This window comes from Drosophila biarmipes, chromosome 2R (genome assembly GCF_025231255.1).
Source record: "Drosophila biarmipes strain raj3 chromosome 2R, RU_DBia_V1.1, whole genome shotgun sequence".
Lineage (NCBI taxonomy): Eukaryota > Metazoa > Arthropoda > Insecta > Diptera > Drosophilidae > Drosophila > Drosophila biarmipes.
The window spans coordinates 4,637,933-4,660,794 of record NC_066615.1 but is presented as its reverse complement, the minus strand read 5'-3'; the positions used below and the strand labels follow the sequence as shown (position 1 = coordinate 4,660,794).

Here is a 22,862-nt window from a genome sequence, read left to right as displayed (position 1 = left end):
AAATATCGCTCGGATTTTTCCCCGTGCATACGCATACTTCACTTCCACAGAGTCATTCCTTAGCCGACCTCCTTGCACTTGCCTCAGGCATTTGTCGTCGTTGTCTTGAGTTTGGCAAAGTGTTGACAAAGGCCTTAATTTGCATTTAAATTAAAAAGCAGTGACATGTTTCTGCCTACATTTAAACAACGAACAAGCTCGAGCCGCCCCGCTCCAACCAATCATACCCCGCTGGCCATCATGGACCGCCAGCCATAGTTCTTCGTACGCAATAAGGTTTTCTTCGAATACTCTAACTGGGTGTGGCAATCACTAGGAGTTCGCAGACTTCACCTGTCTTAACCAAATTCAAAATTAAAAGAAAATAAATATGATAATTTAAAACAAAATAAATAATCAAATAATAAAATAAATAATTAATAAACGAAAAGATTCCCGAGCTCATTAATGTATATCCTTTTGATTAACAAGAACGAGCGTACAGATACCGCCTTAAAGATAGTTTATACTTCTTGCGCAGTTTGGTATTTATTGTAAAATTACCAGCTTCACTCATAATTGTTGTTGTAATTGGGTACTAACTCAATTTCATGTCTCGCAGTTGTTGTTGCTTCCATTTGGAAATTGCGTTAAATTCGGCCCAGGACCTATCGGGCCGCCAAAGGACCTCGCACTCCTGCAATGCAAAATTAATAAATGTTCATGTGACGATGGCAAATTGTGTTTTTGGTCTATGATTTTCGTTTTGGCTTTGTTGTTTAATTTGCCCGAAAGACTCAAGTCACAATCAAATTGAATTCCTTGTGGCCGTAAATAAATTATGTTATTTGTTTTCGCAGCACACATACATATTTTTTGCTGGTCTATCTCTTCGGGATATGAAGCTCACATTTTGCCGAGCATAGTCAACCTTAGTTTTAGTGTCAGTGTTTTTACGAATACTTCAACAACCGTCTTGTGGGATTTTTCATTTTTGAACCAGTTTTCCCGCAAAGACAACCAAAATTTGATTCGCCTGAGCGCCTTGATTTTAACAATTTAAAATTTTGTTCTGGATTCAATTTTGGCCAAGGGAATCCAACCCCTTTCGAGAAAAATTATCCGTTAAGTCTAAATTAGGGGAGCCATACAGATAAGAAAGATGCCAATCTTCGCCAGGAACCTGCCGTCGATTCGCCACCTGGCCAAGCGCAGTCTAACCGAAGGCCGGCGCTCGCTGACCACCATTTCGGGCCTGGAGAAGGGCCAAAATAGCGCTGGCCAGGGCTTGGCTCCCTGGAGCAAGGACTGGCCGATGAGGGAAGAGAGCTTCGCGGTCGCGCAGCTCCTTCGGCAGAGGCAGCAGAAACGCCAGTGGAGCAACAACTACTCCGGCCTGGACTCGGCCATGTTTCGACCCGTAACCAAGCCGGACGACATCGCGAGCCGGCGAAACAATGTAGTGGCCGCCCAGAATGCTGCCAGGAGGCGCAACGTCAAGTCAGTGCAAGTGCCAAACTACGACGACTCGGAAGCCTACAGGGCGCAGCAGGAATGGGAGGCCAAGCAGCAGCAGCAGGAGAAGCTGCAGGAGCAGCAGCAGGAACCGGAAGCTAGCGGCGAGGACCACGACTACGAGTCGGACCTCGAGGTCCGCTCCGTTCGGGAGGCGGTCTTCGGCCAGCCGGAGGACAACACGGAGGAGGACGAGGACCGAGCCCGTGCCGACCAGGAGCTTCTCCAAAGGGTCGCCCTCGCCTCCTCCAAGCAGCAAGAACGTCCGCTCAGCGCGTCCATCTCGCGGAAGGTCATATCGCCTTACAACTCCTACCGCAGCCATCGCACTCGCTGGGCGGAGTTCCGGCACAGCATGATCTACGGCCGCTCGAGCTTCTAGGCATCCAAGATCTTGTCATGGCAAAATCCACTCTGGGCCATGGATGTGTCTCTTTACGGAAAACTTAAATTCTCGTTTCCATCGTGTATTTTAAGAAAGCACAAATAAATTTAGTCATTAAAATTATTCAGCATGGCTTTTATATTTCTTTACTCTAATATATTGATTTAGTATATATACCTATGGGTCGTATGTTGTCGCTGTAGGCAAACACACTAACCACAAGGCCCGACACTGGCGAAACCGAGCACAATATGTTATCTAAGCGATGGAGAAAATAAAAATATTGAAAGCAAGCCACTTCTTGGGTACGAACTGGGGACAGAGCTGTTCTAGGAAAATGTTTTAGATTCTAAGTCAAAACCCCTGCCCGCTAGGCCATGCTGTATTCCGAATTCGCTTTTATGTTCTGATCTAAAAGGGTTACATTCGGTTTATAAAAATATATTTTTATAGAAAACAATCTTAAAGCTGAAATATGGACCAATGGTGATCATAAGAGCTAAAAAATAAAACAAATGATTTCATTTTTTACAGATTACAATTTCCTCATGGGATTTTTGGGTCTCTGCATAGAGTCTCAGATAATTTACAAAAACTGCTTGTTCTCTTGACCAGAAACCCTTTAAGGTTTTATGTATACGAGTATGTACAACACCTATATTTCAAGAAAAACATTTAAAAACAAATCGTTCTAAGATTAGGTATGTTGAATTTAAATTTAACAGCCGTGTTTTAAAATGTGGTATATTAAAATTGATATGCAACGAAGTTGAGTATCGAAGATGTTTTAAGTCCTAGTTACCTTTTCTTCATTCATCCCATACATACTTTGGGATGCAGAATCGGTGCTTAAAAATCCAAATTTCATCCCTTTAGACAATGATCAAAATTTTCAAGAGCCTCCAAGGCAAGGGACGGTGCCTTGCCCGGGAATTCCACACACGACCAAAAATCTACCAGGAACCCGGCGTATTTGTCCATCCTGAGCTTCGTCGCAGCATCCCCCTTGTTTACTTCCGCAGAGGTGACTTGCCGCAAAAACTGGATCTCAAAATGCATTCCAACCGAAACTGTGAAATATCCCCTTTGGAAAGAAACCGGCGGTGCAAGGAGTACTTCCGTCAGTTTTGCAGAAGACAGCACAGCTGCTTTTCCCGCACCTACCATTGGTCAGAGTTCCGGCGAAAGATGATCTACGGGAGTTACTAGAAAGGACTCACGTCCAAAGCAAGGACCTACTTGATTCGCACTTTAAAGTTGACTTGCCACTTTGCCGGCTAAAAAGTACTTTGTTTTGATCTGGTTTAAAAAACCAAATCACAATAAATCACTTTTTAGGCAACAAAGTATCTAATACTACAAAATGCATAGCTATAGCCAAAATACGTGAAAACAAAAACGTTTTTTAATGTAAACATATCCTGAATGCTCTGAAGACACCCCTTTACTCACCATACCCCTCTCGCAGTCCAGGTTATTATTATCACAAGTGTTCTTAACCCTTTGCTACTTAACACGCAAGTTTGCTCTCAAAAAACTAGCGACTTACTTTGGCATACCTTCGCATCCTTCTGATCTGAGGAAATACAAACAAGGGCTGGGTAAAAAAGTGGCAAGAGGAAAAGAATGGAAAGAGCGACCCAAGTGCACTCAAGTAATATGCTTCATAATTTTTATTGTCAAGCCCTTTTCTTTTGGCTCGGGTGGCACTGGCGCGCACTCGACAACAAAAGCTCAAAAGCGCTTGGAAAAAATGTGAAAATAAAAAATGACTATAAAAAGCAAAGGCAGAAAATGAAGTGCTCTGGGTGGTGGAGGCAGAGACAAGAGTGCAACAAAGCAGAGCGGGCAGCATAAATTTTATAATATAGAAAAAATCAATGGGCAACGGGGCTAAAAAAATGCAGAGCACCAAGGATTACAGTCCGGGACTAGACTGCCGAGGTTCCAGCCACTTTTTATTCAAAGCACTGTCCTACTAGCCGGCACTCGCAAAAAAACCTTAATTATTGAAAATAAAAAAATTTTTTTAATGTATATATTTCTATTTTGGGTTTAATAATAATAACAATCATATATATTTCTAAGAGCATTTATGTTTGGCTTAAAATTCCAAACTTGTTGTTGCAACCCTATTTTTGTTCCGTGCTCCTCTATTTGAATCCTGCTCCCACTTCAAAGTTTCACAATTAACTGGCCCGCAAATGCTGTGATTTCGCGACTCTCCGTTTTCATTGTTGCCAGTTAATTTTGATGTATTTTTTCTTGCCTTGTTGCAAATTTGCATTTGGCTTTCCATCCACTGCACTTGGCGGCGTAATTAGGCGCACAACTCTTTTTACGGCTTTGATGTGCCGTCCTGCGAATTGGGCTAAGTAAGGACAAGTGCCAAAAGGCTTTTTAATTGTTTAATTATGTTTTGTGCTTTGGTCTCGAGTACATGCGATGCAAAAATTCGAAAAAGAAAAATTATTTTGAGAAAAACTCACCCAAAAATGCTACATATTCATTATACCCTTGCAGAGGGTATAATAATTTCAGTCAGAAGTTTGCAACGCAGTGAAGGAGACGTTTCCGAGTTTATATATTCTTGATCAGCGTCACGAGACGAGTCGATCTAGCCATGTCCGCTTGTCCGTCCGTCTGTCCGTCCGTTTCTACGCAAACTAGTCTCTTAGTTTTAAAGCTATCGGGCTGAAACTCCCCCAAACAAAATTATATCTTTGGTGTTTTTTAACATATAACTTTATTAGCTTAAAAATAACATTTTATATTTAATTCTGAATTTCGAATTAAACTTTGTTAAATCGGACGACTATATCATATAGCTGTCTTAGGAACGATCGGATAATTGATGGGAAATAATATGAAACAAATTATAGCTTTGGGGCTTTTTGACATATTATCTCATAATATTAGAAATATACATTTTTATATTTTTAAGAATTTCGAATTCAATTTAATAAATTTATTGATTATTTTTTACAACTGCAAGGGTATATAAACTTCGGTAAGCCGAAAACAATACACAAATTGAACCATCTGTGAACGAACAAAGGAAGTGTTTACAATACTTGAAATGTTAATTTGATCACACCTCATAAGTAGTTAAGTGGTTCTTATTTTATAAAGTATTTCCAAACACATTATACATTTTTATATTTTTATATATATATATATATATATATATAATGTATAATGTGTTTGGAATCTGTAATGTATATATATATATACAATATATATATATATACAATATATATATATATACAAAATATATATATATACAATATATATATATATACAATATATATATATATACAATATATATATATATATATATATATATATGTATTATTTTGTAGTCCCCACAAATGTTGTAACTGTTAGTGGTCTATCAAAAGACAGGTATATAGTGCCAAAATCAAAATTGCGTACAATACAAAGCCCTTGGTCCCGTTTTCTCATCTACAGGTCATGCTAAAAATATGTGTAGATATACATTTAGTTTTACATGCGGATGACAAAACGGACCTTAAGATGTGAAACAACTTTTTAACTCAGTAACTTCCCCTACTAAATTCACATTCACTCGGTTCACTTTTTCTACGCTTCCTCCATTAACAGACATCAAATATAATAGAAAGGCAATAAATTCATTTTCCTTCCTTTCGGCCAAACTCTTCAAAGACATCACCGATCACAACCATCCAACTGCCACACCAAAATCGGAGGTATCCGGACTACCAAATTACTATCAATCCGAACGAATCTCAAGATCTTTCATCATGCTGCCGACCAATCAGAATCTCGCAGTCCTATCCAACTACGTCCGACTGGCGGTCCGCCAAGCCGCGTGCCGCATGAGTGGAAGATGTGCCTATTCGACACGCCGCAACCCGGGCGTGGGGGATCGGGATCTCAGTCTCAACAAGAACGATGATTACCCGGGCCGTCAGCGGGACGAACCGAATCCGGAGTATCACCACGCTCCCCGGTGCTACGTGAAGAACTTCCAGAAGTACCAGGAAGAGGTGCAGGAACGCGGCGAGGTGCAGACGGTCCGTTTCCGTAATCCTCGTTACCGCTGGGCGGACTTCCGGCGACGTATGGTTTATGGAACCTACGACATCTAGACTTCTCGATGCTCTCCATGAAGTGCAACCAGCGTCGAAAGCTCTTTCAAATTTGGCTGCTGTGCGCTTCAATCCGGACCGGTCTTGTTTAAGAACCACTCCCAAATTGTCAAATAGTCAAGCATCCAACAGACTGGTCAAGTACCTGTCGTATTAACACGCCGTATAGTATCCCGACTTATTCGAACTTAAGAGCGGACCGATCTCGATCGTCCGTTGAAATTGCAATATTATTCATCATATTTAATAAATCTGTTACCTTTCACCTAAAAAGCATTTACATTTATTGTGAAATTAAGTCTGGTTTCGTTTTGACCCTTAAGTTCCTCCTAATATCGAATTTTTACGTCAAATACAGAAATCACCTATCTATTTCATCCCTTACTAAAAATCCCTACTAAAAAAAATACAAACTCAGGATACTTACAAACATCATATCGCAAAGGTTGATAAAAATTTAAAATATACATTTATTATAAAAAAAAAATTTATATAAAACATCCTTTTCCAATGATCACGATTACCCCCACTCACGGCTCCGGAACCGAATCCGAAGCAAGCGGATTTTTAACCATCATTTCCGCAAAGCTTTCCGAATCCGAAAAGCGACGATGCGGCATTTGTAGGATATTGATAAAGAGAGTGCGGTGTGGCTGGAAACTTAGCTCCTCCGTAACTCGCGAAATATCCTTCCCGTAGTCGGCGTCCATGTGGCGCAAGTTCAGGAAGCTCTTGACCAGCAGAAAGGGAGGTCTCTTCAGATCGGTCCAAGAGTCCTTTCGCTCCTGAAGCTTCACGGGCACTGGTCTGCGATGGTAGGGGAGCTTTTGCTCTGACATTCTCCGCCGCTGGTGTAACTGCGTGTTCGCCTTGGGAATCGGGAATTCGATCAAGGCCCGACCCGGGAACATTATGCGATAGGTGGCTGCGTTACCGGTGCTCAAAGAATACTCTTAAAATTTAGGTTAACCAACGTAAGTAAAACAAGTGTTTCATAATGTATTGGTTTAGGGAATGTATTCAACGAGCCTACTACCATTTACATTAGCTTTTTTCAGAAAAAAGTATTTTTGCCCGACCTTTAGCCAAAACAGGGAGCGTTTTCATTATCAGTTTTATTTTAAAACTAAAAAAAAATCATTATTTTTGTTGAGAAAAAGTAAACTTTGTTTTTTAGTTTTAAAATGAAAACTACGTTTTCCCTGTGCTGTGCTTCCACGCAAAAGTGTTTTCTCCTGAAAAACAAAATGGTTATATTGACCTTCTTGCAGTTACTTTTGCTTTGACAAAAGAAAAATGGGAACATAATTTCAAACATATGCTAATATTTGGTAATGACCACAAACTGTAGAAACTAATCCCCTACCTCTTAAGAATTCGCGGGCACTAAAGAACTGATTTAATTTTAAGATATGCAATATGTATAAAAAATTATATATTATTTTTTATTGAGTTTTAGAAAAAGGAACTTGGATAAGGACGAGCTTGGCAGAATACATCTAAGGTCCGTCTAAAACAAATTTAGAGCGGAAAATGTTATCCCAACGATATCCTGCGTCGAAGGGATAGAATGCACTACAGTAGATTCTTTCCATTAAGCGTTTTAGCTACTTGTGGGCGTTAGAGTGGGCATGGCCAAATTTAGTTTAGGTCAATCAATAGGTATTGAAGAGACAAATACATTGCGCTGCGCAGGAATCTGCATGTCAAGTCCAAATCTTCTAGCTATTACACATTCCGAGATCTCAGCGTTCATACGGACAGACGGACACGGCTAGATCGACTCGGCTACTAATCCTGATCAAGAGTATATATACTTTATGTGGTCGAAAACGTTTCCTTTTACCTGTTACATACTTTTGAATAATATTTTGAAAATGCCGCAAAATGGATGATGGTAGCCCTTGGTAGAGCTGATCCCCCTCGCTTCTATAAAATGGTTTTTTGTACCCTTGCAGAGGGTATAATGATTTCAGTCAGAAGTTTGCAACGCAGTGAAGGACACGCTTCCGACCCGATAAAGTATAAATATTCTTGATAAGCGTCACAAGACGAGTCGATCTAGCCATGTCCGTCTGTCCGTCCGTTTTTACGGAAGTTAGTCTCTCAGTTTTAAAGCTATCGGGCTGAAACTTTCCCAAAAGTCTTCTTTCTATTGCAGGTAGTATATAAGTCGGAACCAGCCGGATAGGACAACTATATCTTATAGCTCCCATAGGAAATATCGGAAAAAAAATTAAATTTTTTTAACATATGCCTTTCTAAGTTTAGATATAACAGTTTTAAATAAATACTGAATTTCGGATTAAATGTTATCAAAATCGGACGACTATATCATATAGCTCCCATAGGAACGATCGGAAAATTAGTGGTAAAATGATATGAAAAATTATATCTTCGGTGTTTCCTAACATATAACCTACTACGCTTGGAAATAACATTTCTTATTTGGTTTTGAATTTCGAAATAAATTTTATCAAAATCGAACGACTATATCATATAGCTGCCATAGAAACGAACGGAAAATTGGTGGGAAAATAATATGAAACAAATTATAGCTTTGGGGCTTTTTGATATATTATCTTATAATATTGGGAATTTACATTTTTATATTTTTAAGAATTTCGAATTCAATTTAATAAAATAATTGATTATTTTTTATAACTGCAAGGGCTTACAAACTTCGGCTTGCCGAAGTTTACTTCCTTTCTTGTTTTACAATTTTTTTTTAGTACATTTTTTGGTATCTCCGTGTTTTTAGGTCATTATTTAGGAAAACAATTCGATCTAATAATACCATTTTAAGCTACCGCCCAATCGGAATATATTTCAGGTTCTCGCATTAAAGAATATTTTAGTGAAGCGCGCCGAATAAGAACATTTTATAAAGTGTATTTATTTAGTCGAATTAAGAAGCATTATTCGTCTCAAAAGTCGATAACAGCACTTTTGTACGTTGATGGTGCGGGAGCACCATGACCCCTTACCCAAGTTTTGGTCATTCCATTGCATAATAACATCATTAAGAAGCTTGCAACACAGTGAAGAAGGCGTTTCCGAACCGATAAAGGATATATGTTCTTCTTCAGCATCACAAGACGGGTCGATCTAGCCAAATCCGTCTGTACGTTTCTACTTAAAATAGTCTCTCAGCCTTGAATTAAATCTAACATTCAGCTGTCAAAGACACGGTCAAAGAAATAATAAAATAATTGTTTTTCAGAAAATTTTTCTTTATTGTTTTAGTGTCACTGAAGCTAACTACAATCCTTATAACTTTAACATGGTGTTACTAACGTTGATTATTTTATTTATACAATAAATTTAATTAATTAATCCGGAACAGAGTGTAACCATTGCTACTAAGGAACAAACATTTTCTTTTTGGAAAGTCATAAAAAATCTTCGAATGGAGCATTGGGATTTAACAAATCAGGTGTCAATCTATGCATTTTCTGAACAGCTTTCATCGAAGCAGAACTTTGGTTTGTCTGAGCTCTTTCATAGTCTTCGGAAGATGGAAGAATCTCGCATTTACAAAAATGTACATAATATATTTATTTGTGAGCCTTTGGATTTTTTTTGTCGTCAGTTCAGACTTGTGTATTTATTAACTCTTGACATTTTTCCAATTTGACATAAAGAAGTCTCTAAGATCGCGAGGAGCATCTTGCATATATGCCGAGTCCAGTTGATGTAGGGCCAGGAAGCTTTTGACCAGGATACGCGGTGGTCGGGATGACTCCGCGGGGGTCTTCATCCTCGCATCTGGGACTACAGGGAATGGTCTTCGCGTTCTCCTCTGATGCAAACTCCGGCTCCGGGGAACACCCGTAAGTACTAAACCCCCGATAGCTCGACCCAAAGACATGCTGGCTCGGGATTAGAGGTTAAAAAATACTTTACTGTGATTTCAAATTTTATAAAAGCCAAAAAATAAACTGCTATTTCAGATGCTATTAAAAATGCCTACTATACTCTAATGAAAAGATGCATGTTTCTTTCTATATCAGCTGTGATCTCACGCACAATAGGAAACGTACAAATCCATCATAAATGTGTCGTCGCAACATATTGGCAATTTTCACCATGTTGGGACCTATGCTTTTAAAAACCACCTACATTTAAATTTCACTAAAACACCTTTAACCAAAATGAATAATTTCGTTATACCAGAAGCGTTCAACATAAATTTACGCGTATTTAAGCGTGGCTCATGTTGGAGTCCTACGAATCACACACTCCTGCACGTTTCGGTAAAAATGTTACGAAACGAAAAAGGTATAGGCAACAGTTGATTCGTTGCATGAATTTTAAGCAGGCCTTTGACTTGCACGAAGATTAAAAACATTTGGTAAATTTATATTTTTTGTTGAATAATTTTTATGTAACTTTACTACCTCTCTCAAGTTGGCACAGAATGTTTCGCTGTCTAGCTTAGTATAGCTAATTTATTTTATTTTCGGTTTTGAATCTAAAAACAAACTGGATTCCCGCATTCGATTTTTGTGATGTAAATGGATTTAATTGGCCCAGTCGTGTGTACAGGAGCTATGCGCTAAAAAAACTGCTATATGTACTAATTTCTGACCACAAACCGAATTTACTTTTGAGGGTAAGCCAAATAATTGGAAAGCGATTCCGAAAACTAATTTCTCTTCGAATCCTGGAACAATTTTTATAGAAGGTTCTAGATCTGTAGTGTCGATTGGTATACAAACACTTTGTAGAAAACAGATTTCCTTACTTTATCTCAATTTTGAAGGTTGAAATAGTTTAATGGAACAGCTCGGACTTGCATACGGGTCGGCCATTTTGTGTTTTCATTGCTGGCGCTTTTGAGCGACGACGATTTGGCGGCTTTTGTGCAACGCGTGGTTTTATGTAACAGGCCCCAATCCCTAGTCCGCGAAAATCCTTCTCCCACACACCCGCAAAACGTCAATTGCATGAGCCGGCACGTCGATATTTTTGCCAATTTTTTAGCCGACCCCTCGCAAATTGCTTTTTGAGCTTGTTAGAGTTTTCCGGCCATCATCCCGCCCCACAGATACACAGCCCCACAAGCACACACGCTAATGAATAGTCAAAGTCCAGGCGATTTCAGCAGTTCTAGCTGCAGCAAAACGAAAACTAAACGCAATGTTTAGGCTGCATTACGACTGCAACGGCTCCTGTTGCAGCCGCAGCAGGTCCTGCAGGAGCAGCCGGGACAGCGCCGCCATTTTGTAATCAAATGCAGCACAAAAGTACGCAAAGGAAATTGCCAGAAAAAAAGCACGGAGTAAAAAGCGTTGTGCGCATTGGCTTTCTTCGTACAGTGAGGAACCGCAGGATAGTTCAAGTGGTTTAATGATTTTGACTGTAAGGACCAACATTAAAATGAACACATCTTATCGATTCAAACAAAGATTAGCTTTAAGTAAACAAATTTGAACTATTTTCCTGACAAAGTAAAAAATCTTCAAAATGTCACTCTACGCTTTTAAAATACGCAACAAATAAAGCATATTCGGCTTTCTAAAGAAATCTATTCTAATTTTGAAAATCAAATATATTGTTGCATACCTTGAGACACCTAAAAGTACGTTTAAAAGTGATTTGAAAACCCTGGCTATTTGTGTGATACCCTTTTTGGGGCAATACAATCCTGAGACTTTCTGTGGTCTGAAATTCGTAAAGATTTTCCAATGGCGAACAGTAACTTGGGCTACCTCCTCCGGTGTAATCAAAGTTATTACATTTTTACTGTAGCATCGTTCTCCAAACCCAATCCCTCGACGGCCCTTAGCGACGACTGCTGTTAGTGGCTGCTGCTTTTCAATTAGTGCCACCAGAGTACGGCAACCACCCTCCCCACGCACCACCGCCCATTTCTATGCGGAGCCGCCAATCCCAGCCAACACTTGATGCCACCGACTGCAGTTGACGTTGGTTTGCTCTGTTCTGGCCGCGTTTTACGTAAATTGAACAACAGGCTTGCAAGGCCCCGAGAACGGTGCCCAAAACAGCAAAACTGCAAAACAAACACACGCCAACACGGCCAATACATTGCAACAACTAGGAAATGCAGGCGAGCTTAGCTAGACAGATATGTATATCTACACAGAACTCGGCGAGGGTGGAGCATTGAAAAAGTGCAACGCCAGTGCCGGGTTAGACAAAAAACAGGTCCAGGTCCTCCAGAAAAGCGAATAAAAAGATGCACCCGCCAGACGAGATCCGCATTGCCTTTAAGCCTAAAAGCGGGCTTCATCTGTTATGCGAAACGTTTAATTATTTATTTGAAAGGAAGATTCAGGCTGGCTGTAAAAACAAAGCAGCTGAAAAGAATTTTATTGACAGGCCCTCTGCTGGGTAAGGGTTATGGCTTGCAGGCAATCGCAATCGCCCCTGAGGTTAATTAGTTGACATTTGCGCTTAATTGCGATGCCTCAGGCGGAGGACATAGAGCTCCAGCCAGGCGTTCCCATTCGTATGCATGATTGACAGCCGAGCGCAGGGGACTCCACCTGCCAGTGCTGATATATTGATGCCAAACGCGTTCAGGCGAAGCGACAATCTTGACACCCACTTATGAGTGGTAAGTGGCTCGACATGCCGGAATTGGAAATGGGAAGAATGCCCATATAGGAACACGCAACGTGCTTGAATCAAGTCAAATTTGGTTTTAGTATTTGCTTTTCTCAAACATTTTAAAGAAATTGTTCAAAAAGTAAACTAAATTTGAGTTGCTTCCAAACGGAAAGTTGTTTGGATATATTTAAGTAGTTAAAAATCAGAAATTCGTTCTTAAATAAATATAGAAAGTGTCAGAATTCTTTTTTCCACTTACATTTTGTATGCACTATTATTAAGGTATACATGTAGTTTATTGAATATTCAATATTTTTACAACGACAAACCACAATTTAAAATAATAACATTAAAGATCTCTCTCTTACAACCACATGATCACCCATTAATCAAGTGCGGTTTTTGAATATCTTTACAAAACTTTCCTTGCCTTGCTATGAGTTCATAAATCAGAGAAGTGGTTGGTCTTATGTTCTGCCAGGACAATAGGCCACCTCGGGGCTTTTGCTCCGAATCCACTTGATGAAGGAGGCGACGCGAGTGTTGACCGATGGCTGCTGCGAGGCGCAGCCCTGGCCAAAGCTGACGATGCCCACGGCCACCAGGCGCCCGTTGATCCGTTCGTATAGGGCTCCGCCCGAATCGTACTGGCAGGTGTCCCGCCCGGGCGTGTAGGTGCAGAAGGTGTGGGCCGGTGGCGGTACTCCGCCGGCCGAAGTTAAGGTCTGCCTGCACTGCTGGCCGTCAATCACATCCAAAGTGGCCTTCAGCAGGCGGTTGGTCTGCGGGCCGCCGTAGGATGTAGTGCCCCACCCGGCGGCAACCACCTGGTGACCCGCCAGCGGTACTTTTCTGCCGTCCTCAGCCGGGTGCAGTGGCAGGCAGGCGGGACCCACATGCCGGCTCCACACGATCGCCGTTCGCGTCCTCAGCAGCGCGATATCATTCTTCGGGTGTCCGTTCGCCTGGCTGAAGTCCTCGTGCAGGATCAGGGCGTCCAGGTCGTAGCGGCGAGTGGCGAACGTTTCGAAGGAGTTGGCCAAGTCATGCTCGCCCACCACCACTCGCAGCCTGGCAGCGCTGCCAGTCTCGGGGCCAAGAAAACAGTGGGCCGCCGACAGCAAGTAATGGTGATGAACTGCAGCAATAGTTGAAGGGAAAATCATTAACAGAGCAGCTTACTTTAAGTCAAAGAGTCGCTACCATACCATTTAGAGCTGTTACCTTTAAGAAAACACATCAAACGTTAAAAGGTATCTCAGATACGATTAGAGACTCCTTTTGACAAGATGCATTTAACATTTAGTAGTCAAAACAATTTTTAAAAAATTAAATTAAATGAGATTTTAATATAAAGTATAAACAAATTCAAAGAATATCAATAAATGGATTTCTTCATAATGTTTTAGTGTTGTGTTTCATTTGAATGATTTAAAATTAGAACGGTTGGCTTATATCATAAAAATTTCCTTTTTCTTTTTTCTTTTCAATAAAAAAAACTACGCCTATGCAAAGCAGTATTCTAAAGTAAATCCGGTTCCGCTTCCTAGACTTAAAGAAATTATCGACATGGTACTTCATTACTTGATTACTTTGCTCCCTGGTCCCCGTTATTTTTCCCGCATACTCACTGATCGCAGCGCCGCAGAAGACCTTTCCGTGCTTCTTGGTCAGGACACCGGCCATTGGCGGGAACTCGTGCAGGAAGGCCTCCTCGTTGGTGGGACTGGCTATTCGGGGAAGGCGGCTCCAGCCGCAGCTGCACGTGGGCAGGAAGGCCTCCACCAGGCAGGAGAAGCGTCCTCCTCTGGGCCCAGCTGGTGTGGATGGGGCCAGCGGGTCGCTGGAAACAATCCGAGCACGTTTCACGGAAGTCTTTGAGCTGCTGCGAATTGGCAATGCGTCGAGGTAAATGGTACCAGACTTTCTGGACTCTTCGTCGTCGTAAAGTAGGGAGGCCACATAGGCCAGGGCATCACTGACGCCCACATCCTGCAACACGTGCAGCACCTCGTCGCTGAGGTCCTCCTCGGGCTCCTCCTGCTCACCCTCGTCCTGCTCCTCAACTGAAACACCTTGTGTTGCCTCGGTAGTTGTACTCGTAGCAGTTCCCGCCGAGAGTTTATCCTTTAACTTGACGGTCGAGGGCGGCTCCGAATGTCCATTGGAAATGTACGAAATCACCGCACGATTGAGAAAACTTTTGCGCTCGAATTTTCCGCTGCCACAAAAGTATTCGGAACTTGTTAACACCTCGTCGCCCTCGGAATTGAAGTGAAACACCTCCGTGCGGCATTTGGAATCCGTGGAAAGCTGCGGGAAATCAAGCAAGCCAGTGATGAAAGATGTTCCACAGTAAACTTTTTCAATTTAAATTTATATGCCTGCTAAATGTATTCAAGATAAAGAAACGATAACCATATATATTTTTTAAGTAAGGTTGAAGCTATCTGTTGATGTAAGGCTTTATGGCGGAAATCGCGTTACAAACTTCCAGCTATGAAATAGCTTGCAAATAAGAATACAAATCTATTCGGTGACGTCACATTCTGACAAAAAACCGAAACTTCAAACCTACTATAACTTCTTTAGCAGCAACATTTAGCTTTGCCGCATGCTTTTAAATAAATTGCGGGCATCACTGTTATGTATTTACTCAATTTTCTCACCGTCTGCAGTTGCAGCTCACACTTGAACTGCAGCACCTGATCCTTGGGAGCCTCCACGGCGTAGCGACAGGAAGTGCCCACAGGATACAGGGCCGGGTAATAGGGCGAGTTGATGAGCAGTTTCTGCCCCGACTGCAGTTTCACCTGGTGGTTGCACTGTTCGAAAATGGCTTGGGTAGAGAACGCATTTAAAAGTGGCAGAAGCAGCAGCCAAATCCACATGATCACGGTCGCAACGAGGTCCAACCCGGTACTGAACCAGCTCCGCCGCAGACAGCCTCTTAAGAATGACGGAGCCAACACCCGAGCCATCACGCGATCTGCCTACATCGCCAGGCGAGTCTCTCAACACCTCTTCTGGCACCCACGCCCTGTTCCTGTCTTAATACGAGCTAATTAGGGGCCGAAGAAATCCCAAATTGTTACCACCGAATAGAAAAGACGGCGGCCGGCACACGAGCGTCTTTGGCGGCTAATTGAAAGAAAGTGCAAGTGTGTCAATCGAAAACTGGTTTTGAAAAGTGGACCACTTCGAAATCGGTAGGTGGAAGTGACCATACACAGAACTTCATCACCTGTTGGGGTAGGTCTTAGGTGAAACACTGGCTTGAGTCTCACTATCGTTTCAATCGAATAAATCTGAAAATGGTTTAAAATATATTTGAAGATAGCACAGCATACATATATTTTTAAGAATCTTTTCTCACCTAACCAGGAAAGAAACATTCATAATTTATGTAAAACCGATTTCCTGAAATATTTACTTTTAGTTTTTACAGTAATTGCTTTATTTTCAGTTTCACCCCATGTCACCTGAAAGCCTCTCACACAGTCATTAACTCCGATTCCCCGAGATCTCTTTAAAGTCGACCATTTCGCACCCGCCATGCCACCCGACCACTCCCGGCAGAACTCATTTTTTAGACCACTTTCAGAGCTGCTTAATTGGATGTGCTCCATATGAGCAAAAAGGGGAGAGCACACAAACTACAAGAAGAGGATAGCGAAAAAATGAAGCCGAAACCGGCAAGTTTGTCGCCCATTTTGTAAAATAAATATCAGAAAAAAGAGGGAAACTTGGGAGGGACGATGGATGGCGCCGTGTCTGTCAGAGGCGCAGAGACAAACGCTTAATGCTAATATTATTTTCTTGCTTAACAAGCGATGAGCTACACGCGGGGCCCATCGGCTGCTGGCCGGGATTTTCCTCGGCAGCTCCGCGGACTCTACCAACCCCACTAGACGCCTGCCGGTGACTTATTTGCACAAGCCATAAAAAATTTAACTTTATTTCGCCATTTTTAATTTCCTACTCCGCGGATCGCGACGTGGCGCAGAGCATTCGGCGTAAACAGTCAACGTTGGACAATAACTACAAAACCGGACCGGAGACCGACCACCAGAGGGTCCTAGCCGTCCAGGTCCCTCCTCCACCCAGCAGTCAGCGGAACAATGCTGGTGAAAAAAGCTGATGCTGTTTTCCATTTCCTTTTTTCATTTTTGGCCCAAAGAGCGAGCGGGGAAAACAAACAGCAAATAATTCAAAGTGGATACAACTAAAGCAAAGTCAAAGCTAATATACGAAAATGTAATAAAAATTAAAAAGAAATAAAAACGAATTAAAATGAGTTTCGAAGGAGCAGCAAAGACCTTCTGGCACAATAAAAAACATATAACAGGGGGATCGAGAGTCCATGAGTGTGAGTTCCATAGGGTCACCGCATAAGCGACAGTTGTAGGACTTCTTTTTGCGCAGTGGGATGATGACACATGTGAGTGAAGGTTGGTGCACCCTTGAAAGGGTCGTCCAGTGAGAGCGGAGGATGATTAAAAATGTGACCATTTGAATTTTGAAATTTGTTACATAGAAACCAGTGACACGAGAACTTCTTAAAATTTTACTAAGCTAATGTATTTTAAACCTGAAGGGATAGCCACCAAAACATTAATAACACATTGGCCTTAAAAACGTTTTCACTGTGTCTATTATATCGGCTCTTCAACTTTCCCATCTTAATTAATGAGTTTCAAAAATATGATAAATCAAAAAGTTTTGAAACCAAAATCAAAATTTTAACTTTTTAAATTTTTTTTGCAGAATCGTTTGATCTCTATTTAACTACTTTTAAAGTTTTTATACTCCAACCACTTCGAAAAAGATTTTACTTTTTTTGATTTTCAATCATTTTTAATAATTATATAATCCAAAAGTTTAATTTTAGAACTAAAACCACTTTTTATTAATTGAATAAAAATTTAAAAGTTACAAACTTCTTCCTTTCTTGTTTATTTTAAAATTAATGTTTTAAGTACCACAAAGGATTGTCAATTCAAACAAATTTTGTATTTTAACAAAATGTTAAAAAGTTAACTATAAGAAACATTTTTAAATTTAATACTATGTATATCAATCGCTCTGCGTATACAGAATACAAGAATATGGAAAATAATGTTCATAGCGTAGGCAGTAATTGTTCACCATAAGTAGCATTGGTGGTGTGTTTTAATCGAAATGCCCCTTAATTTAATTTCATTCGAAACAGTGTAAATTGTATCTTATAGTCGAAAATATTGTTTCACCTTGTTTCGAAATTAAACGTAGTTTTAAAACATCTGATGTTTAGTAGGTGAAAAATGTTTATAGCCGCTGCTCGTAAAGTAAAAGGGGTATACTACAATGTATAACTTCGATTTTTATTTCGGCGTATAATTTTCTCTTTTTTTATTTTTAAAGTTTGTACTAAATTTATTACATACATTGCTTTTAATTTGACGGAATAGTTCTCTATAAACGAAAGAATAAATAATGGAAAATACTATACTCGATGGTCTTGACTCTATGATTCCGCTCCTCAGCTAAGGGGAGTGCGATAGAGGGTGTGATTTGCACGCAGCAAATTAAACAAAAAATGTTATCAAACCCAATATTACGATATCTCAAAAATAATTTGGAACTAACAATTAGTAATTATTTATGGCTTTTGCCATCTTGCGGTTAAATGTAGAACTATCTGCCAAATAAGAAATGCGACACCCAGATGGCGCTCAGGCACTACCAAGCAAACATACGTAAGAGGGAAGTACTGTCGATAGCCCATGTAGGGCGCCAGCCGTCGCGTAGAATACTGGTTAGCATTTTGACTTGTAACTTCTTCGACTTCGACTTAGACGTTCATGTAGAATAGTCCAAGCCTGGACCCAAACCATCTTTTAAAATTCTTGGACTTTAAATGGCTTCATTTGAAGCCTCCAGCATTACCCGAAATTAAGCTAGAATTTAAGAGAGGGGTAGGGAATTAAAAGAGGGGTAGGGAACAATAAGACACAAGAATATTCTGTAAAAATTTTAAGTCAATTAACAAAAATGTCGAAGCTATGAGTATTTTTATATCTGCCGGATTTTCGATTTACACAGCATTTGACGAATATTTGACAGCGTTACCTGGGGCTAACTATTATCTATCGAATGAACGTGGATTTCGGATTTCTTATGATCCAGCGCCGAGTTAGGATGGGCACCGCAATTACATTTTAACTATTCTTTTGTAAAAATTGGATAGGACATTTTTCGAATGTCATACTTCAACGTACCATTCATTGAATAAATACATTGTGTCGTCATGAAAAAAATCACAAAAACATTAAATTTTTCGTACGGTTTGACCTTAGAAAGTTCAATGTGAAATCTTTTAAAAAGAAAACCGTATTTATAATTCCTTCAACTTTCTCTTGTGATAATCATGTGTGCCCTAGACATAGTTGCCATCCCTCATGATGAATGTGAAGTACCAGCACATTGATATCCTTGACTCCTTCAATGATAACCTGGCATCCACCGCCACTTCCTCTTCCCAGGCGTTTTGCTTGACCAGCACAATTAATTAACAATAGATTGTTTGGCCACAGGGTTCCAAGTGACCCACAGGAAGTGCCCGGACCAGCACAATAGGAGCCAACGGGTCAGCTATCCTTCCGGAAGGAAGGAATGTAACGAAGCGCAACAGTTGCATGAAGAGCGGGCACTTCAAATTAATAAAAGGAACTGCAAATAACAATGGAAATTAAATGGAAGAGGAAAGGTCAATCAATGGAACGTCCTGCTGAGAGAGATGTGAGCAAGTGCATGTAGTTCTGGCTGCGTGGGGTCCTTTCCCACAGGTGTATGTCTGAGATTTTTCCGGAGTTTCCACTGACCAATGAACCTTTGATCAGGACCGCTCGGTGCAAATCTAATTAACGCTCCCCAGGGACAACGATCGATCTTCGGGGCCAAGGATCTGTTTGCTTGCATTGCCATTCGATGCGCCAATGTGAGCTCAGACAAAGGACTCTCCGAGCCCGAAGGACTACCTGCGAGTCCTTCACAAACGCACTCCATAAGTGTGCGCGTATCAAATTACCATTTTATTTTATTTCATTAGTTCGTTTTCTCTCTTGTTTTTCATTATCTCTTTTCCCAGAGTCCTCAGCCTAATTGCTTGTACTCAAATGCAAATGAAATAGAAGCGATTTCAAGTAGTCCTCTGATTTGTGGGACAGCAAACATTCTCCATTCCCTCGCAAATGGATTCCATATGATAGATAGCTGACCACCCACTCTATATATTGCACCCGGCCATAGCCCTAATGCAGACTGATCTCTGTGCTAAATACCTATTAACCTGTTTCGGAACACAAACAAGCGAAATGTTTCTCTCAGGCGAACAAAGGAACCCTCTGCCCTGCCACAACAAACGAGATTTTCTCAGCACCTCCTTCGGCCGACGATCTTATCGAAGTTGCGAGGGTGGGCCCACATCAAATTGGTTCCCACAGGCAGTGGCCCATATTTTGCAATTTAGATTTCTATTTATTGTCTGGCCGGAGAATATCCTTTCTGCGTGCTGGTTGCCCTTATGCGCTCCTTTTCTTCCGCTCACCGGAAGGAAGTGCACGAAATTTGTGTGAAATGTCTCAAAACGACGGCCTGGGGCGGGCACAGGAAATTAGCAGAAATCGGAAACATTTGGTTGTGGAAACGAAATTGTGTTAGAATGTAGCTTGAGTACGTAAACTGGGAAGGGAAATAAATATAAATAAAATCCTTTTTAGTCAAAAAACTTGAGATTATATATTGTTGTATACCTTTTTCTACAGATTCTAACATTATTATTGGCGCAGTTTTCAATAGTTTTTGTTTTAAAATTAGTTTGCTATTGGTGCTATTTCTAAGAATCCCCAAGAATATTGATACTTCAACCACATATTGACGCCGGCTGGAATATCCCTTTCCGGTTCGGAAGAACTCTCTGGCAGCCCATTTAAAACCCCTAACTCTTCCTGATCACTCACAATCTCACCGCCCACAATTTTAGAGTTTCAATGCAATTCACACCACACAAAAGGAGCTGAGCGAATTCCCACCGCACAACACGCACTCGCACTCAAAGACTTTCCCAAGCCAGACACCTCCGACAAATTCCCATAGCAAACAAATTTGACTTTTGCATACCTGTGCAGCAGGGCCAGGACCTGAACCTGTTACCCCTATGGCCGTGCCCCTCCGTGCATTCGATTCTCACGGCCGGCAACGGTAACACTCCAACGCTCACACAAAAGGACATCCAACCCTGTGAAACAGGTTGCCATGGGATCGAGGATGGGAAGCCGAATGGGAACCTGAACGAGAACAGGGCGACGACATGTCCTGAAGTAGGCGCTTCATTTTCGTTTCATTTTATTGATTCAGCTCGTTGATCATAATAAACGATTAGTGTAGGCCAGGAGAATCCTTGCTGATCCTTCAGGATTTCGCGCTGAGAAATTCCCCAGTTTTTTATTGTTTTCTTCTTATTTTTGAGTTTAGGACATGGGGATGAAAAAGAGTCTGGGAAAATTAGTTTAGCAAGTTTTCCCTGGGAGTTTTCAATTAGCTACAGTTTATTGTCCCTCACTTATTTTGATAAGAAATTTTGTCAGCTTATCGGTAGATTTCTTGGATTGTTGCCGTCACTCACATGATTTTTATTGGCTAGCCTTTTCTAAGAACTCTTCGCAATGGTTTAGGATCTTTCAGACAAGCTTGCATAACATAGCCGCATAACCGGAAAAAACATTTTTTTTTAATTCCCAGAAACAGGATTGACTGTCCTAACCCCAAGACTGCGTTTTCGCGCAAATATAAGCACGCCTTTCTAAGCAGAATAACAAATAAATTAAAAATGCTTAAAGGGTCTTCGGGATTCCTGGAAACTTTTCAATAACGTCATATTACCTCAATGGAAAACAACGACTTATTTTAAAATCCGAAGAACTGCGATTGGCAAACGTTTTTTACGCAAATCTCGCCGCACTTTTTTACGCAAAAGTAAAAAACGGCGGGGTAGACGCGAAAAAGGACCTTCTTTTCCTGGAAGTTTGACATAGCCCTTCCATCCGCGTAAGGTCCCTTGTACAAGCCGCTAATCGCAGTGCTAATGGCTTGGGATGCAGAAGGATATCCTTGCATTATCCTTGCCACCCGCCGTCGTTATTGTGACCAAAACAAATAATCACCCATTGCTCATATTGTCCAATGCTCAAACGGTCTTTACAAGCGGCCCATAAAGTTATCCTTTCTTGCATCCTTTTGAGCCGCAGTCCTTCCTCGCAAGCAGTTCTGCCGTCAACTTTGCGCCTCGCATCCTTTCGAGCTCTTACACGGAACTCCCTCTCTGGAAATTTGCCGAACCATAAAATGTAACCTTGTGTCGGGGACACTGCATCAAACAATTTACACGCGCTGTGGGAGTGGGAATGGAAGCGAACTATAAAGCCATTAGCGCTCCCATCAAGGTCGCAGGACTTTACATTGACTTGGCCGACAATTTAGCCGTAACTACTCAGCGACATTAATGAGGAAACCAAGAACTGGCACAGCTCAAGGCCTGTCTGGACGGAAGGAAAGACTCCAATTTTATTTGAGCTGGATAATGTAACTAATTATTTCAAAGCTTAAAAGACAAAAATATAATAACAATCTCATAAAAAAGCACGGAAGAACGCTATAGTCGAGTGCCTAGACTATCAGATACCCGTTACTCAGCTTAAGGGAGCAAAAGGGAAACGGAGATATATAAGCAGAAAACCGTATGTGGGCGGCACACAGATTTAAGCTTTTTAACCGTTTGTGGGCGTTATGGACGTGCCAACCCGCTGAAACAAAGTTGCGCTGCGCAGGAAGTCCAGGAATCTGCTTGTTCTAGCTTTTATAGTTTCTGAGATCTTAGTGTTTATACGGACAGACGGACACACGGACATTTCTAGATCGACTCGGCTAGTGATCCTGATCAAAAATATTTATACTTTATGGGGTCGAAAACGCTTCCTTCTACCTGTTAAATATTTTCCGACGAATCTAGTTACCCTCTTACTCTACGAGAACTCATCGTCCTCATCTGAATAATATTTTTATATTGATAGTTTTATACCCTTACTTAGATTTTTTTATACCCTTGTACAAGGTATAAAGTAAATTGCAATTATTATAGTTTAAGTCAGAAGTTTGTATAGTTACATATCTTGATCAGCGTCACTAGACGAGTCGATCTAGCCAAATCCCCCCGTCCGTTTTTTAGCAAATTCGTT

The 22,862-nt window shown here is 41.0% G+C and overlaps 7 protein-coding genes across 7 annotated transcripts; 4 read left to right on the top strand and 3 right to left on the bottom strand.

Moving 5' to 3' along the window:
* Nucleotides 1-922: 922 nt before the first annotated feature.
* LOC108029428 (uncharacterized) lies at nt 923-2,002 on the top strand. Its single transcript, XM_017101673.2, has one exon. The coding sequence runs from the start codon at nt 1,142-1,144 to the stop codon at nt 1,874-1,876; it is 735 nt and encodes a 244-aa protein (XP_016957162.1). The 5' UTR covers nt 923-1,141; the 3' UTR covers nt 1,877-2,002.
* Nucleotides 2,003-2,685: 683 nt separating this feature from the next.
* LOC108029430 (uncharacterized) lies at nt 2,686-3,294 on the top strand. The gene has a single exon (XM_017101675.3). It carries the CDS (start codon nt 2,759-2,761, stop codon nt 3,086-3,088), a length of 330 nt encoding a protein of 109 aa, XP_016957164.1. The 5' UTR covers nt 2,686-2,758; the 3' UTR covers nt 3,089-3,294.
* A 2,154-nt stretch (nt 3,295-5,448) lies between these two features.
* Nucleotides 5,449-6,285, top strand: LOC108029440 (uncharacterized). The gene has a single exon (XM_017101688.2). It carries the CDS (start codon nt 5,665-5,667, stop codon nt 6,010-6,012), a length of 348 nt encoding a protein of 115 aa, XP_016957177.1. The 5' UTR covers nt 5,449-5,664; the 3' UTR covers nt 6,013-6,285.
* A 177-nt stretch (nt 6,286-6,462) lies between these two features.
* Nucleotides 6,463-7,039, bottom strand: LOC108029453 (uncharacterized). The gene has a single exon (XM_017101706.3). It carries the CDS (start codon nt 6,921-6,923, stop codon nt 6,543-6,545), a length of 381 nt encoding a protein of 126 aa, XP_016957195.1. The 5' UTR covers nt 6,924-7,039; the 3' UTR covers nt 6,463-6,542.
* A 2,506-nt stretch (nt 7,040-9,545) lies between these two features.
* LOC108029457 (uncharacterized) lies at nt 9,546-9,991 on the bottom strand. The gene has a single exon (XM_017101709.3). The coding sequence runs from the start codon at nt 9,881-9,883 to the stop codon at nt 9,623-9,625; it is 261 nt and encodes an 86-aa protein (XP_016957198.1). The 5' UTR covers nt 9,884-9,991; the 3' UTR covers nt 9,546-9,622.
* Nucleotides 9,992-13,055: 3,064 nt separating this feature from the next.
* LOC108029433 (transmembrane protease serine 9) lies at nt 13,056-15,479 on the bottom strand. The gene is made up of 3 exons (XM_017101679.3): nt 15,258-15,479; nt 14,220-14,901; nt 13,056-13,726 (listed from the first exon to the last, which is right to left on the bottom strand). Exons 1-3 carry the CDS (start codon nt 15,477-15,479, stop codon nt 13,056-13,058), a joined length of 1,575 nt encoding a protein of 524 aa, XP_016957168.1.
* Nucleotides 15,480-18,295: 2,816 nt separating this feature from the next.
* LOC108029345 (uncharacterized) lies at nt 18,296-20,952 on the top strand. The gene is given in 3 exon segments (XM_017101536.1): nt 18,296-18,326; nt 20,725-20,897; nt 20,899-20,952. Coding segments are annotated over 3 exon segments (258 nt in total).
* The last annotated feature ends 1,910 nt before the right edge of the window (nt 20,953-22,862 follow it).

Bases quoted from the DNA above. Each gene is read 5' to 3' on its own strand.
- LOC108029453 (XM_017101706.3), bottom strand. From the start codon at position 6,923: ATGTTCCCGGGTCGGGCCTTGATCGAATTCCCGATTCCCAAGGCGAAC.
- LOC108029457 (XM_017101709.3), bottom strand. From the start codon at position 9,883: ATGTCTTTGGGTCGAGCTATCGGGGGTTTAGTACTTACGGGTGTTCCC.
- LOC108029440 (XM_017101688.2), top strand. From the start codon at position 5,665: ATGCTGCCGACCAATCAGAATCTCGCAGTCCTATCCAACTACGTCCGA.
- LOC108029433 (XM_017101679.3), bottom strand. From the start codon at position 15,479: ATGTGGATTTGGCTGCTGCTTCTGCCACTTTTAAATGCGTTCTCTACC. The intron at 14,902-15,257 runs GTGAGAAAATTG...GATTTCCCGCAG, and splicing joins GTGAGCTGCAACTGCAGACG to CTTTCCACGGATTCCAAATG. The intron at 13,727-14,219 runs GTGAGTATGCGG...CTATTGCTGCAG, and splicing joins CTTCTGCGGCGCTGCGATCA to TTCATCACCATTACTTGCTG.
- LOC108029430 (XM_017101675.3), top strand. From the start codon at position 2,759: ATGATCAAAATTTTCAAGAGCCTCCAAGGCAAGGGACGGTGCCTTGCC.
- LOC108029428 (XM_017101673.2), top strand. From the start codon at position 1,142: ATGCCAATCTTCGCCAGGAACCTGCCGTCGATTCGCCACCTGGCCAAG.